This window comes from Drosophila tropicalis, unplaced genomic scaffold (assembly GCF_018151085.1).
Source record: "Drosophila tropicalis isolate 14030-0801.00 unplaced genomic scaffold, ASM1815108v1 contig_878, whole genome shotgun sequence".
NCBI lineage: Eukaryota > Metazoa > Arthropoda > Insecta > Diptera > Drosophilidae > Drosophila > Drosophila tropicalis.
This window is the reverse complement of record NW_027173374.1, coordinates 9,014,472-9,028,669: the sequence shown is the minus strand read 5'-3', so window position 1 is coordinate 9,028,669 and position 14,198 is coordinate 9,014,472. Positions and strand designations below refer to the sequence as shown.

General features: G+C 39.0%; 1 protein-coding gene and 1 long non-coding RNA gene across 8 annotated transcripts in view; one reads left to right on the top strand and one right to left on the bottom strand.

The window, feature by feature from the left end:
• Positions 1–14,198, top strand: part of LOC137584681 (uncharacterized) — a 69,877-nt gene that overhangs the window by 22,954 nt on the left and 32,725 nt on the right. The gene's annotated exons all lie outside the window — the stretch shown is intronic.
• On the bottom strand, positions 771–1,913 carry LOC137584566 (PE-PGRS family protein PE_PGRS61). Its single transcript, XM_068300022.1, has 3 exons — positions 1,826–1,913; positions 980–1,761; positions 771–916 (listed from the first exon to the last, which is right to left on the bottom strand). The coding sequence occupies exons 1-3, from the start codon at positions 1,838–1,840 to the stop codon at positions 904–906; spliced, it is 810 nt and encodes a 269-aa protein (XP_068156123.1). The 5' UTR covers positions 1,841–1,913; the 3' UTR covers positions 771–903.

Here is a 14,198-nt window from a genome sequence, read left to right as displayed (position 1 = left end):
AAGCTTAAATTCACATGAAATAAATTTAAATGTTTGATAACTGAAATAAGAATAACACATTGTGCAGAACTCTTTTTTACACTTAACCAACATGAAATAATGTCAGGGCTTTCTAAAGAATATTTGCTGCAAGGGTTTGATGAAAAACTCAAATTGAATATTTGCATTTGACAATTTATCAATGTGAATCAGGCTTACTTAAACCTACACATTTGTCCCTGTATGAATATCAATTGTTGTATAAATATGTACACAGGTATATGGATATATCTCTGGCATTTGGTTTGCCGTATATATTAACATTAATTGATTGACATGCGTAATTACCTTGTGTTTAACCCAAAGCAAAACGCAAACTCAGATCAAAAGCAAACAAATTCGCTGATGAGATGCAAATAGATAATGTAATTTCCATAACCTACTTTTAGGCATAAAATATAATTTATGCAAAAATAAAGTTGCCAGCTGGCAGCTGCTGTCCAAAAGCTTTTGTAAACCAGATTTCGTTGACTTTTGTTTTTGGCCTAGGCCAAGTTTATTGAGTGTAATTTTGGAAAAGTTCAAATTACCCAGAAATGAAAGAGCCACAGTGAAAGACAGACCGACAGAGAGAAAGAGGAAACAAAAAGTCATTGTCTGCAGTGTGATTAAATGGCCAAAAAACAAATTAAAGACCTTTCCAGCTGCTGGCCCGAAATTGTATTTCCCATTTATGTGTGTGTGTGCTTGTACGCAGACTAATGGCCCGAACTGTGTGTAAAGTTAAATACTTTTCTGTAGGCATTATCGAATTTTAATATTCGCTTGCATAGACTTAAATGTGAGTTCTAGAATTGTTGACTAGACTTAAGGCTAGAAACAAGGATTAAATCACTAGGTTCAAATGGCCGTCCATCAATCCATCTACAACACGTGACTGCAATGAAAAGTAGAAGAATGTCAATTTACAAATACAAAAAGACTGTTTTCTTTAGCTTACATTGCATTCAGTTCCGGTTCCGGCCATACGGGTGCTGGAATGGGGGCAGGTTGTGGAGCAGCACCGCCTGCTCCTCCGCCGCCACCTGCTCCATTGCGAGCTCCCTTGCCACCTTTGCCTCCTTTGCCGCCTTTAGAACCATCTGGGCCGTCCGGACCATCAGCGCCATCTGCACCATCCTCACCATCCGGTTGTGGTCCAGAGGGACTTGGTACTCCGGGCTCTCCTGTTTGTCCACTGTCGCCTGAAGTTGCAATACCACCTCCACCACCTCCGCCACCGCCGCCTCCACCGCCCGAAATGCCGCCTCCGCCTGCACCTCCGGCGCCACCTGCCCCTCCTAGCAATCCACCTGGCTGGCCAGCACCTCCAGCACCTCCTGCACCACCTCCGCCAGCACCAGATGCTCCAGCTTCGGCGGCTACAGCCGCAGAGCTGTCAGATGTCAGAGTACCTTCATCCTCACTTGCACCCAGATTCGCTGTTGAGCTGGCACTTTGATTCTCACTCAAATCGATTCCCGTTTCCGCCTCCGTCTCCGTCTCTAAGTATTCACCTTCTAATCCAGGCTGTGGTTTCCATTGACCATCATCTTCACCTAGAATTTGCTTATACGAGCCATCATCCTCTACCGGTTGCACTAATAGCACCACAGGCCCCGGATGAGGTATCAAATAGGTTCCAGCCACAGGCAAGGGAACAGCCACAGGCAGAGGCACCACATGGGCCACACATACTTCTGCCTTCTGAATGACCAAAAGGCCCAACAGCAACAACGGCAACTGATGAAGTATTGAAAAAATAAGTCTGCAAACACATCGTTCAATTAAACTGATTAAAACTCACTGCTATTGTTCGCATGGTGGAAAAAAATCTATATATTTAATCGAGATCCTTGTCAGAACGTTCTCTGCTGCGTATGTAATGGAACTGACTCTCTTGACAGTGCCCTAGTACTGCTTTTATACCATGATTGCTGATTAATTGCCAGTAGACATTGTCTATAGATGGAAGCAGCTTCCATCTTGCTGTTTGCATGCTACCTGCATAAATCAATGGCAAGTGCCAACCAAAGTTAATTATTAGAACAACTACAACAATACATACATAATAATTGTATTACACACTACTTTATCAAGTTAATGTTTAATGTCGTTCTACAATGTGTTAGAAGTGTGGCCGATCCAAGACGCAGTTACAATTACAATTGCCTTGACACTGTAGGGCGAAAAGTGCCGATGATATTAATCGGTCAGGCCTTAAATGAAAGCCCCTTACAATGACCATAGTCAGTCAAGGCAAAAGGGATTATTTCTATAGACTTGTATGTGCAATATATAAAAGTTTAATAAGAATGATATTAAGTATAATAATTGCAATGATAACGCTTAGATTGGTTGGCATTTCTTTTCTTAACAAATACTTACTTTTGTAGTTTAATATATTTTGTAATTTAAGTAACAAATAATCCAATTATTGCTGAAATGAAAGAAACTATCTTGACAAAAGTTCTTGAAATTGAAATATATATTAAATTATTTAATGATTTACACATTTTAATCATATTTGTAGGACATTTAGATGACAACTAGGATTTAATCTCTTCCAACATCGACTCTGACGCCATAATCTAGTTGAAAATTCTTTAAATTGCTCCATGTTTGATTAGTTAATAAGTAATTGAAATTAGTTTTTAAATATATTCGCTGTCAGACCGAACCACTTATGGCGCGACTGGCGGTTTTGTAGTGGATTAGATAAAATGCCATTCATGGCTTTGCGCCCGTTGGTAATCTGAGCTCGATAGGGTGGTGGCTATTGATTCTTGATAGAAAAGCGTTGACTCAATAGTCGGGTTTGATTGCATAGAGGGCAAACTGGAGCATGGAGATGCTGCTTAACCGGTTTAACAATTACAACAAACTTGTATGTGTGTGTGTGTGTGTAATACAGTGCTGGATGAAATTAAGTGACTGACTCAAGTTGAAGAGTGCTCCGCAAGTGTCTTATAAATGATGAGCAACTATTAAACTCTGTGTAGCTCCAACTAAATCAATTAGGCCAACAACAAGGATAGCAGACAGCAGGAGTAGTCACCTCCCCCAGGAATAGCAACAGCAACAGCAGCAGCAGCAAACAAAGTAATGGCAACGAGGCCATTATCATCATCATCGTCGTAGTCATTGTTGTTGTTGTTGTCGTCGTCGTGTGCCTACTCATGCCACCATTCGTTGTCATTGTCGTCATCGTTAACATTTAGCAACACAAGGCAACAACATTATTCACAGCAACAAAAAAAAAAAAAAAAGGAGGGTTAGGCTAGGAAAATCAGGATGTAGAGAGCGTTGTCGTCTTGGCTGTGTAGGCAAGTTAGTTCCTGTGTGAGAAGAAAAGCTGCAACCAATTAGAATGAGGGAAAAAAACTTTGGAACGCCAACACACTGGCACGTGAAGTTATGCCAAGCAAGCTAACTTCGACTCGGAATTCTCGGATTTGCTGGCATGGCAAATATTTTTGGTGGCCAGTGTCCAGATTCAAGGTACATAGAATACGTTTGGTCAGTGATTAATCAAAATCGAGAGCGACAATTGAAGCGGACACCAACGCAGACAATTCCCATAAATGGTTCGTTGTGTCGTTCTTTCTCCCCCCTCTCTCTCTTTTATCCCTCTTTGGGTGTTTCACATTTCCATCAATTTATGCATTCATCCAGTCATCCATCTATTCATATATCCATCCATCTGGTCATTCTAAATATGTGTATGTGTATGTATGTATGTGTAAGAGTGTGTTGAGAGTTTCGTCTTTGGTTATATCGTTGTGGACGATGCTTGGGGCCCGCATATAAATAGTTTCTCTTGCGGCTTTCACTCTGCTCCATTTGTTAGCCAGTGGCTGACAGGAAAAGTCGAGTTGACTTTGCCAGCTATCGCACTGGGCGTCGTTGTCGACAGCCATTTGAACGCAAAGCATTCCAAGCGACTAAACGGGTTTTGTTTGTGGCACAACACAAAATAGTCCCTTCCTCCTTTCCATCATTCATTCAGCAGTCCATTGCCCATATGTACATATGTAAGAACGTGCCTCGCATCTACTGTATATGACCGCATGGGGCGTAGATTGAAAACAGTTTACAGAAATGATTACCACTGGGCGAATGCGTAATGACCAATGGGCCGTATGTGTGATATTATGAAATGAAATGCCACGACGAGTAGTAAGCAACAGAATTATATATGCAACCGACTACTACTGCTACTCATATAAATCTGTGCATGTGCAACGTACACTCACGCAACTCAAACAAAATTAATTGACGATTTAATTAAGTAAATGATGAATTTTACATGCAACCGGTCAAAGTTTGAAGTTTGCAATATAAAAATAAAATGACTACATTATTTTTAATTATATTTTTATTATTACCTTTTGAAATTGAGATTGATGGCACTTATTATGGCTTAAATTTTTAAAGCCACTGTGTCTACAGACACAGAAATTTCAATGGAAGGATGAACGGACCTTACCTCATGATGATTTATGATTTCGAATGCCGTGTTCGAATATGTGTTCATCAACTTTTTGACTTTGTTTGAGTATGAAGAGAAGGCCGCACACCTGTCACAATACGTGTCTATGTCCTGTTAATGCCATCAATAACTAAGCATGTGCTGAAAAATACCAACACCAAGCAAAAGAAGAAAAAAAGGACGAGCAACGGGACACACACTCAGACAGACCGCATTAAATTCACAATAAATCAAATAGCTCAGAGTGCTCCATATTGCGGTCTGTCTGCTTCTGCTGCGGCTGCTACGGGGCGTGGTGCTTGTTGACATCAAACATGGCACCCGGAGCGAAGCTCAAAGGGCAATACTTGCACTTTTGCTAACAATAAGTCATAACAGACGATCGAAGGCATGTTGGGGGGAGAGCCAGAACCCCCCAACCACCCTATGAAATAAGTGACTAAAGAGATGACGCAAGGAAAATATATAAAAATAATAATAATAAAAATATTGTATGTGGCCAAATGTTTCGCTTTAATAAAACTTGCAATATTTTTATCATTTTTATTAACCGGCGCAAATTGGCTATAAGTATGTCGGCATGTTTGGCCCGCTGTCTGGCTGGCCAACAGTCTGGCTGGTTGAGCTAAACTTAATGGCCATATCATAAAGGCATTTTGCTTTGTTTTGTAGTTTTTGATTTGATTGCAATTTTTTTTTTATTTCTCCATCCATGTTTCTTTTTTTGCGGCTTTGGTTTATTTCACGTTTATTGGTTTTCACGCCATGGCTAATGACCGAAACATTTACGAGTCCAGCTGGCACACGCCCTTGTCTCAGTTCTCGCCTTCGGTTCTCCTTGCCACTCTCACTTATCTGTTATTTTCTTTGTCGTGGGTAGTTTCAGAGATTCTGCCGCACAAAACCTTAAATTTCGTTGAAAATCCTTTTTACTTTTAGCCAATAATTTGCAATAAATACTGTAGAAGGAGCTTAGTGCTTTTATTGGTCGGTCTTGTGGCCTGTCATGTCGCCAGTTTGTCTGGTCCCAATTTGCTTCGGTTTTGGTCGCAAACAAAGCGTTTTCGTTGATCCCTTATCAGGCAACAATTTTGATTTTTTGCTTCTCTTTTTTGTTTTTGTAGCTGGTCGCTTCTTAGCAGCGTGCAATTTACGCACAGACCATTTGACGCCAACGCTGATGTTGATGGTGGGTGGGCGGAAGGGAAGGGACGGAAGAATGACCAACTGACTGGCTGGAGAAGACCAAACAGGGTAAGGGATTTGAAGTTTTCAGTAAATTGAGTTGGAAACTGGCTAACTTTTGAGCAAACCACAATTTAGTGAGTGCCACCCAACATTATGGCTCTGGCTTGCACTATTAAGGAGTTGGAAAATCAAATTTCACTTTACGCCATTTTTGCTTTTGCTTCATTTGACGCCATTGTCCCGGGTTCCCGTTCGTTCTGTTTGCCGCCTTATCGTCAATTTCATCTTGTCGTGCTATGTAATTGGTGTTAACAACAGTCGGCACTAACAATTCGCAGTTGTAGCCTTAGTTTTCTTAGTCGTCCCTTCAGTCACAAAAGTCATTTATGCAAACTGCTGCTGCTGTCTGTCTCTGACAGGACAAACAGAATGAGAACAGTTCTTTGATAATTGAATGTATTGTCCTACAAAACTCTTATGTATGTGTGTGCGTGTGTGTGTTTGTGTGCGTCTATCTGTATCTGTATGTGTGAGTCCTTCTGTCGCCCATTTACATAAATGTCTGGCTGAACACGCGCAGTCAAGGAGATCCATCGAGACTCACAGACGATGGAACATTTTATCTGTTTGGTTTATTCATACAGATTCACCAGATTCATTTATGAGCATTGCAGATTATAGCCATTGAAGTTCTCTTGTTTCTCTTTCATAAATGTATGTATGTATGTTTATCTTTATTTGTATGGTTCTCATCAATTTGATGACGTAAATCCGCAGTCGCGAAACGGGCCAACAACCTGTTGGTATGGCGACAGACTGCTTGGCTCTGTGCCCCTGATGATTCTGATGACTCAGCAAATGAAGAGACGAAGGCCCTAGCACCGCCAACTTCGACCTTCCATCAGTTTATTGATACAGTTCGTTTCGACCACCAAATAAAACGATTTCTTTTAAACTCCCCTTGACGAAAATATCTCCTTTGGTTGGTCAATGATATTTTTAGTAGTCATAATGTTCCACTCATAATTTAAAAACTCATTAAAGATTTCCCTTTATAGTATGTATGTACGTTTTCTTTTCCAATTTATGTTTCAACACATATTTCATTTTTGTCTTTTTTGCTTTTGTTTGAACTTGGTCCAATTATAAAAATAATCTTGTTTTAAATCAGCTTCTTTTGATAAGTGTTAATGGAATCGTTGAGGGCCTCATACCGATGACACCTATTGGCGTAAACTTATGTCGCTTTAACTATAAAGGCTATCAATGTCGCTTGAGAGCTCAGCTTCCATTTTCATTCCTTTTTGTAATTTATTGCCTTATTTGCCTCTATAACGTTACGACATACAAAATGTCTCAATTTCATTTCGGTTTTTATTTTCGTTTTCTATATCTTGAACGTGGCCGCTTCTTGGCATCCTAAATAGCAATCATCAGAACCGCAAAACCAAAAAGGGCTCTCAAAGCCAATTTACATGCGGCACAGTAAGCCGCACACATACACATACACACACAAAAAACACACGCACACACAATATCTGTGTGTGAGCGTGGATGGAAACACCTGGGAATTTGAGGGACCTATTCGGGAGGCCAAGTGGCTGGGCTGTTGACTTTTCACATTGCTTGGCATATTGCTTAACAGGCAAAGCCAAAAACAAATCATCTTTTATTGTAACGCATTAATCATACGCAACGTGTTTTTGTGCTCCTCATGGCTTGACTCTTGTTTTTCTTGTGAACGGAAGTGCAAAAGTTCTTGCCCTTACCTCAAGGAAAATTTGTTCACTTTTTTCCCCCATTTGGCTTTTAATTTTGTGTTTGTTTCTATTTTTTTTCTCCCTTTTTTTTTTTGCCTACTTTTCTGAGCTATGGGATAATTTATGGTCAGGTGAGCGGGCAGCTCTAATTGCGTGATAAGTTTCTCAATTCGAATTCACATTTGTTTTTCTTTTTTGGCCCTGTTTCATGTGGCGATTGACGTCAATTCCGTTCGTAGCTTGGTCAAGTGTATGAGTGTGTGTGTGTGTAATTGTGTTCAAAATTGGTGGAAAATGCAGTTGTGTTTTTCTGTTCAGGAAAACTTAAATCAACTGGGCAGAAATTTTGTCGAAAAGTTTTGGCCTACCAGTCGAATGATTTATGTACGCCTGAAGGTTTCATAACAATGAAGACTTCGTTGCCAAAGCAACAGCATGCAGCACAGAGCTAAATGGCAAAAACTGTAGCATACTTGCAGGCATTGCAGGCCAAGTTTTTAGACGAAAAAAAAAAAACTTTGCATAACTGCACATCGAACACGAATTGCAGCAGTTGCCACAACAAAAAAGCCGTGAAAATGATACGGACAAACCGCCATACCATGGAGTGGCAGCAATTTGATGCCACTACCAGCAGCAGCAGCAGTAGTGGCAGTAGCAATAGCAGTTAGCAATAGCCATGGGGAGTCTGCTTGTTCTTCAGCTTCTGTTTATCTTGGCACCGCCATTGGAGCATACATACATAGTTACCTACTTACCCCGCGCATCTCTCTACAGTAAATGTAGTTTGACATTTAGGCTATCGCTGTGGGAGTCAGCCAAAAGTGAAAACAATGTGGCTTAGTCATTTCGCATTCAGAAACCATTTCCAGCGGTTGTGGCCGCCTCGCACACCGGGTGGGTTGAATGTAGATGAGAATGTGAATGTGGATCTAGATCTGAAACCATTGGATGGGGGACAGTAGCAGCAGTTCATTGAGTTCGTAGGCGTGCTTGCCAACCCAGAAAATTATCCAAAATGGCAGACGAGCCTTTAAATAAACGAAATCAAATAAGAAATTGAGATTTATTTAATACACACAAGAAGGCCCACCATTTGAATGGTATATGTACATACATATACAAAAGGAGTTCAATTATTTTTTCTTCGATTAGGATTGAATCAAAACGAATGAGAGAGAGAGCCTTGAAAAGAATCTGCAAAACAGAGGTGGGCTGCAAAAAAATACCTTTAAGCTGTCTATGTGCCAAACACATATGTGACTTTTCTATGCAAAAATTCAAATGGGTGGTGGGCATGGCAACAGTTGAGTTGAGGCATGCAAAAATGTGCTTTGATTTGAATAAAGATATTTCATAAAGGGAAAGTGTGTGTGTGTGTGTGTGAGGCCATCTCTTGAATTCATAGGGGCTCTTTAATACGAGTAGAAATTCATTTCCCTTTAAAAGTTGTAAATTTTAAATATTGACCAAAAGCTTCCGCCAACGATACATAAAAGTTATTCACAGGTGTGCCTCCATACCCAGAAGCCATTTATTAGTCAGTCATAAATCTGCGCAAGGCAACCACGGCCAGGGGCCGAGGATGTGGTAAGCAAGAAGTTTGCCTGTCCGCATCCATTTTCTGGCAATAAAGTTACAATTAATTACCTTGACTAAAGTGGCCTGTTCACTAAATGAAACAAACAATAGAACGGCAGACCCTACGGGCGGAAATGCGGTTTATTGCCATAACTTGGAAATGGGGGAAAACTAGTCTTAAGGTTGTTGTGGAGTTGTAGAGTGTATAGTGTATAGAAAATTTGTTAAGGGCATTTTTTTTCTTGTCAACAAGAAATTGTAATTGTGTGTCAACTTATAATAAGACCAATTTATCTGTGACAGAAGTTTGACTTGTGATGTCTCAAAAAAACGAAATTGAACAAAATCAGTTATTAAATTGAGTTCAAAATTTCGGGCTTCTGTCAACGAATTAAAAGCAACAATAACTGCAAACTTTGCGGATGACACAATCATTTCCAAAAAACAACCCAAAGCAAAAAAAAGCTCAAGAAAACAAAATCGATTGCGAGCTGAGGATATTCTCTTTGTTTTGCCATAAAAGCGAATTGTTAGCCATTTTCGCAGATTGCCCACTCGAACTCAAACTCACATTTAAGCTACCAATTGTTGTTTTTGTCGTTTTGCTGGCAATTCTTTGCGTTTTTTACACTTACTTGAAATGTTTTTTTCGTGTGGGGAAATGGGTTATTGAACTGCAAAATGGCCCAAACAGGAAGTCAACTGGCCTGGCAATGACCGTGGAATTGCAATGATATGGCAGACAAGGTTGGTTTCCCTTCAACTACACCCTAGAGGACTACGAATTTAGATATATATATTAGTTACATGAACAAGAGGAAGGAGGTCTATTAAAATGGTTTTTTCATTCATTCTTGTTTAGGCCTTACTTACATTGATTGCACCTCGGGCGGCCATAATAATTAGTCGTAAATTAACGGAATTAACGCATTGGCCAAATTGTCAACAGTTTTGGGGCAATCGGGGGAAAACCAACCCTCTTGGTGGGTCCTTGGTCCTTGGTAACCAAAGATGTGGTTCAACTGAACTCCTATAAGTGCTTTCAATTATGTCTGAATTTAGTGTAAATGCAATACAATAGCTACTTATTGGGCCAAAGAGGATTAATTAAGTGGCTATTTTTGAAAATTATGAACGATTGTTTTATAAATGATAAGTACCTAATGGTTTCGACTGTCTCTTCATCATCCTCCTTCTCGCTTTTTAGCTGCTTTGCGACAGGCTGAGCCAAGATAGTTGAGGGAATAAGAATTTTACTTCCGCTTGTTTTCTTCTCAGAAAAGTGTTTTCTTCTTTGGTAAACAACTGGCCCAAACATTTCTGCCAACTCGTATAGTTTACTTCAATTAAAGTATAGATTAATTCAATGTCTATGCTGTTGTTGTATTGTGATTTATAACTAGTTAAAGAGCAACCGCCAAATTTGTTTTCGTTTATTTTATTGGTACATGAACTTTTGAAATTATCGTAAAATGTTAACTAACAACTTTGGCTAAACTTTTCGAATTAAGAGCAAAAGCGAAAAGTAACTTTTCTATTCACTTGAGATACTCAAAATCTAAAATTGTGTAGTCATGACATTGGGCTTCATTCGTTTGTATGTATGTATGTTTATGTAACTCCTGATTATTATTGTTCAGCTAGAAATTAACTGAAATAAATTTGTGAAAGAATTAACAAATCGTTGCGGGATATAAGTAAATACACGGTGAATGACTAAACAAAATCGTAAATATATTGAAGAAACATTATTGAGGCCTCCCGAATACACAGCTTCATATATGGCTCCACTGTGCCACAGAAAAAGTTTTTCTTACACATTGCTCACACAAACACACACACACACACACACAAATCACTTTTCGGAAAAGTGTGTAAACAGTTCGTTGAGTTAGCAGCCTCTCAAAGCTCTCTATACTAAGTTGCTTTCCCTGTTGTTCCTGCTCCAACCGAACTTATAGAGATTCACTTTTTCTTTTTTTTTTTTTTTATTTCCGCTCCATTTGTCAATCCGCTTTATAGTTTTCTTTATTTTTTGCAGGCCAACTGGGTTTAATACACTTCATAGAACAGATATACTTATGTATGTGCGTATCAACATAAATATTCTTGGTCAAAATGACTTGTACTGACATCTCAAAAGCTTCACAGTTAGTTGAGTTCTTTTCCTTAAATTTCGGTCTTTTATAAGTTAGTGTGTTAATTGTAAATGGAAAACTTGCATGAACCATTGTGATGTGTTTCGTATGAATTTGTTGTTGACATTATTTGATTTAAATGGAAATTAATGTTTTAATCAATAAGTTAAACATAAACCTTATCTCCTGAGAGTTTGCTGTATATTTAAATAACTATTTCATATTGCTAATATCTTTAACAAATTTAAAAGTTGTTGACAAACTTAGTTTTAAGTTTCAATTTACTATAAATTGTTAAAACTGCCAGAGAAGACAAATTTCCGTAAGTTTATAGAAGTTACAGAACTGCCTTTTTCTTTTTTAGAGTGTTAAAGTTAAAGTTGTCTTTTTAAAATGTTTGAAAATATATTTAAACATAATATACATATACACTTGCTCGTTGTGCAGACAAATGCAAATAGAGAACGAAGGACTAGCCTTAGGGTCATTCACGTATATATTGTCATAGAAAAAACAACATTTGCATGATAAAGGACAAGTTTTTAAGTTGATATTGTGTACAGTTGTACTCTCTCAACACAAGGATTGGAAGGATAATAATTCTGTATTTGTCTGGATATGTGTGTGTGGGAGGGAATGTGAATGCACATGTGTGCGAGTGTGTGTGCCTGTGTGCAGAGATTTGTTTGCTTTATCGATTGTGGTATGGCAAGGAAGATTTGCGTAACTTCAGCACCATTATCTGCTCTTTCATTGCACCTCAGAATTCAAACAAGTTGGAAGCAATAGCATTGCAAAGCCAAAGGCATTCAAGCCAATGTACGGTCAGTCAGTCTGGGAAGTCAGTCAACCAGTTATCCAGTCAGTTTGTGAATGTTCTCGTTCTTGCCCATTCTGGGTTAAAGAGTTCCCAGAAATACTTCAAACAGTTCAGAACTTAAACTTTGATTAAAAACAAATAAGGCAGCTTTCTTGTAATGTTATGACATGAAATCGTTTTACGATTTGCCACACTTCATAAATAATGGTCTTGAATATGGTGGCAAAGATTACCACTTGGCTCGCTGTTTTATGTTGAATTAAGATTCTGGAATTTTCACAACTTTAGTGTGTCCTTTGAAATTTAATCAGATTAATGAAATCTGCATAATTAATCTAAACAAGTGTCGATTGAGTGTGGAATACCAGGACGGGTAAAAGCCATGGAAAGTTCTTTTGCAAAGTTGGGAGTGCCAATCAAACTTAAGCGAACAATCGACATTACATCCACATCACTCTATCTCTGTCTTCTCTTTCTCCTTTTCTCCCTCTGGAGAGAGTTGTGGGCTAGCACCCACATTTTTATGGACAATAGCAAAATGCTGGAACTTTTTGCTTCAACTTAATGCGTTTTATCAATTGATTTCCATCAAATGAAACACTTTGTTGCTGTAGCAGAAAGTAAAGCAAATAAATTGGATTCCGCATGAAAGAGGAGACGAGAGGGACACTAGGAAGAGGAGCTGGCCAAAGTTAGTTAGTTAGTATTTCCACGAATGAGATAGAATGAAAGAGAGAGATAAAGTTGGAGTTGGAGGGCATAAATTAGTTGTTTTGGTTCATGGGGGAGCAATCAAAATGGCGTAAATGCTTCTGTTGTATGTATTTGAATAAACGGCTTCAGTTTTCTCATGGAAGCGAGTATCAAAAATGGGCGTGGACCTCTCACAGTTCTTTTTCTACCATCCATCCATCCTTCCTTCCTTCCTTTCTTCCTACCACCCAGCCATCTATCCATCCCTCGTAGTCGCTGTATCCTTTAATTCATTTAACGGAAGTACCTCAGGCATTTTGCAGCCCAAGCCCTTAATTTGGCCTTTGTTACTTAGGACTTGGAATTCTTTTCTGTTCTTTAGCTGCAACTCTTTCATCGCACTTACCTTTGGCAACGCTTCTCTCTGTGTGTTTCGAGCACTTCCGCTTAATTAAAAACTTACAAAATGCCTTTAAAAATATAAACAAACTCTTTAAATTGCTCGAATAAATTAAATTTCATTTATTTACTATGTAGTGGTTAGTTAAGTGTAGCACACCAAAAACATTTAACTTCAAAATCAGAATCGTATAGTGTATATATGTATGTATATATATTTATAAGGTACATATATACAACTTAGGCTTAGAGTCAAGAGATGCTTTTGTAAATTGCATTTAGCTAACATTTATTTTATGACACAGATATATATCTCAGAAAAATCTTATCGATTACGTTTAACATATTAACAATTATTTATGGTTTTAGCACTGAATAATGTTTTATTTGCCATTAGCAACAATTTGGTTTACTGCATTTCATAATTTGTACAGAATTGGTATACATTATATAATATATAAGTATTATAAAGAATTTGAAAGGTACAACTCTTTGCCGGCGTTATTCTAACTACTTACTCTATTGTTATATTAATATATATATATATATACAAAATCTTTCGCAATTTGGCCACCTTAAACAATTTTTTTTATTTTTGCTGGGATGCAGACAAATGTTGACTACACTCTGGCATCACTATACTCAATACGAACTATGCGCCTTGGCCGCTGACCTGCCATTGGAGTCGCTCCCGATCCAAGACCACGCAGGGCCAATAGCTCCCGGGGCTACAATTGTGTGCGCTTGCCACTGCCCGTGGCATTGGTAACACTAGAAGTTGTTGCATCCGTTCCGGTGGACGCTTCCACATACGAATAGCAGGCTGTTTCCATGACCAGGGGATGGCATATCTCATAGACGGGCACTTTTAGACTCGTCTTGCGTAACCCACCCAAGCTGCTCTGCGAGCTTGAGCTGGGCCCAAACGAACGTCATCTGGGATCGTTGCTCATCTCCGAATGATGCAGTTCGCTCTCATCACCAAAGCTATGGGCAGCAGCACTGGGAGTAATGCTCGGAGTCCTTGCTCGCACCCGAATGGCCGACATATCAGAACCACGTCGTGAGCTCTTCAGCGAGACACTTGGATGGGAGCAGAAACAGCGACA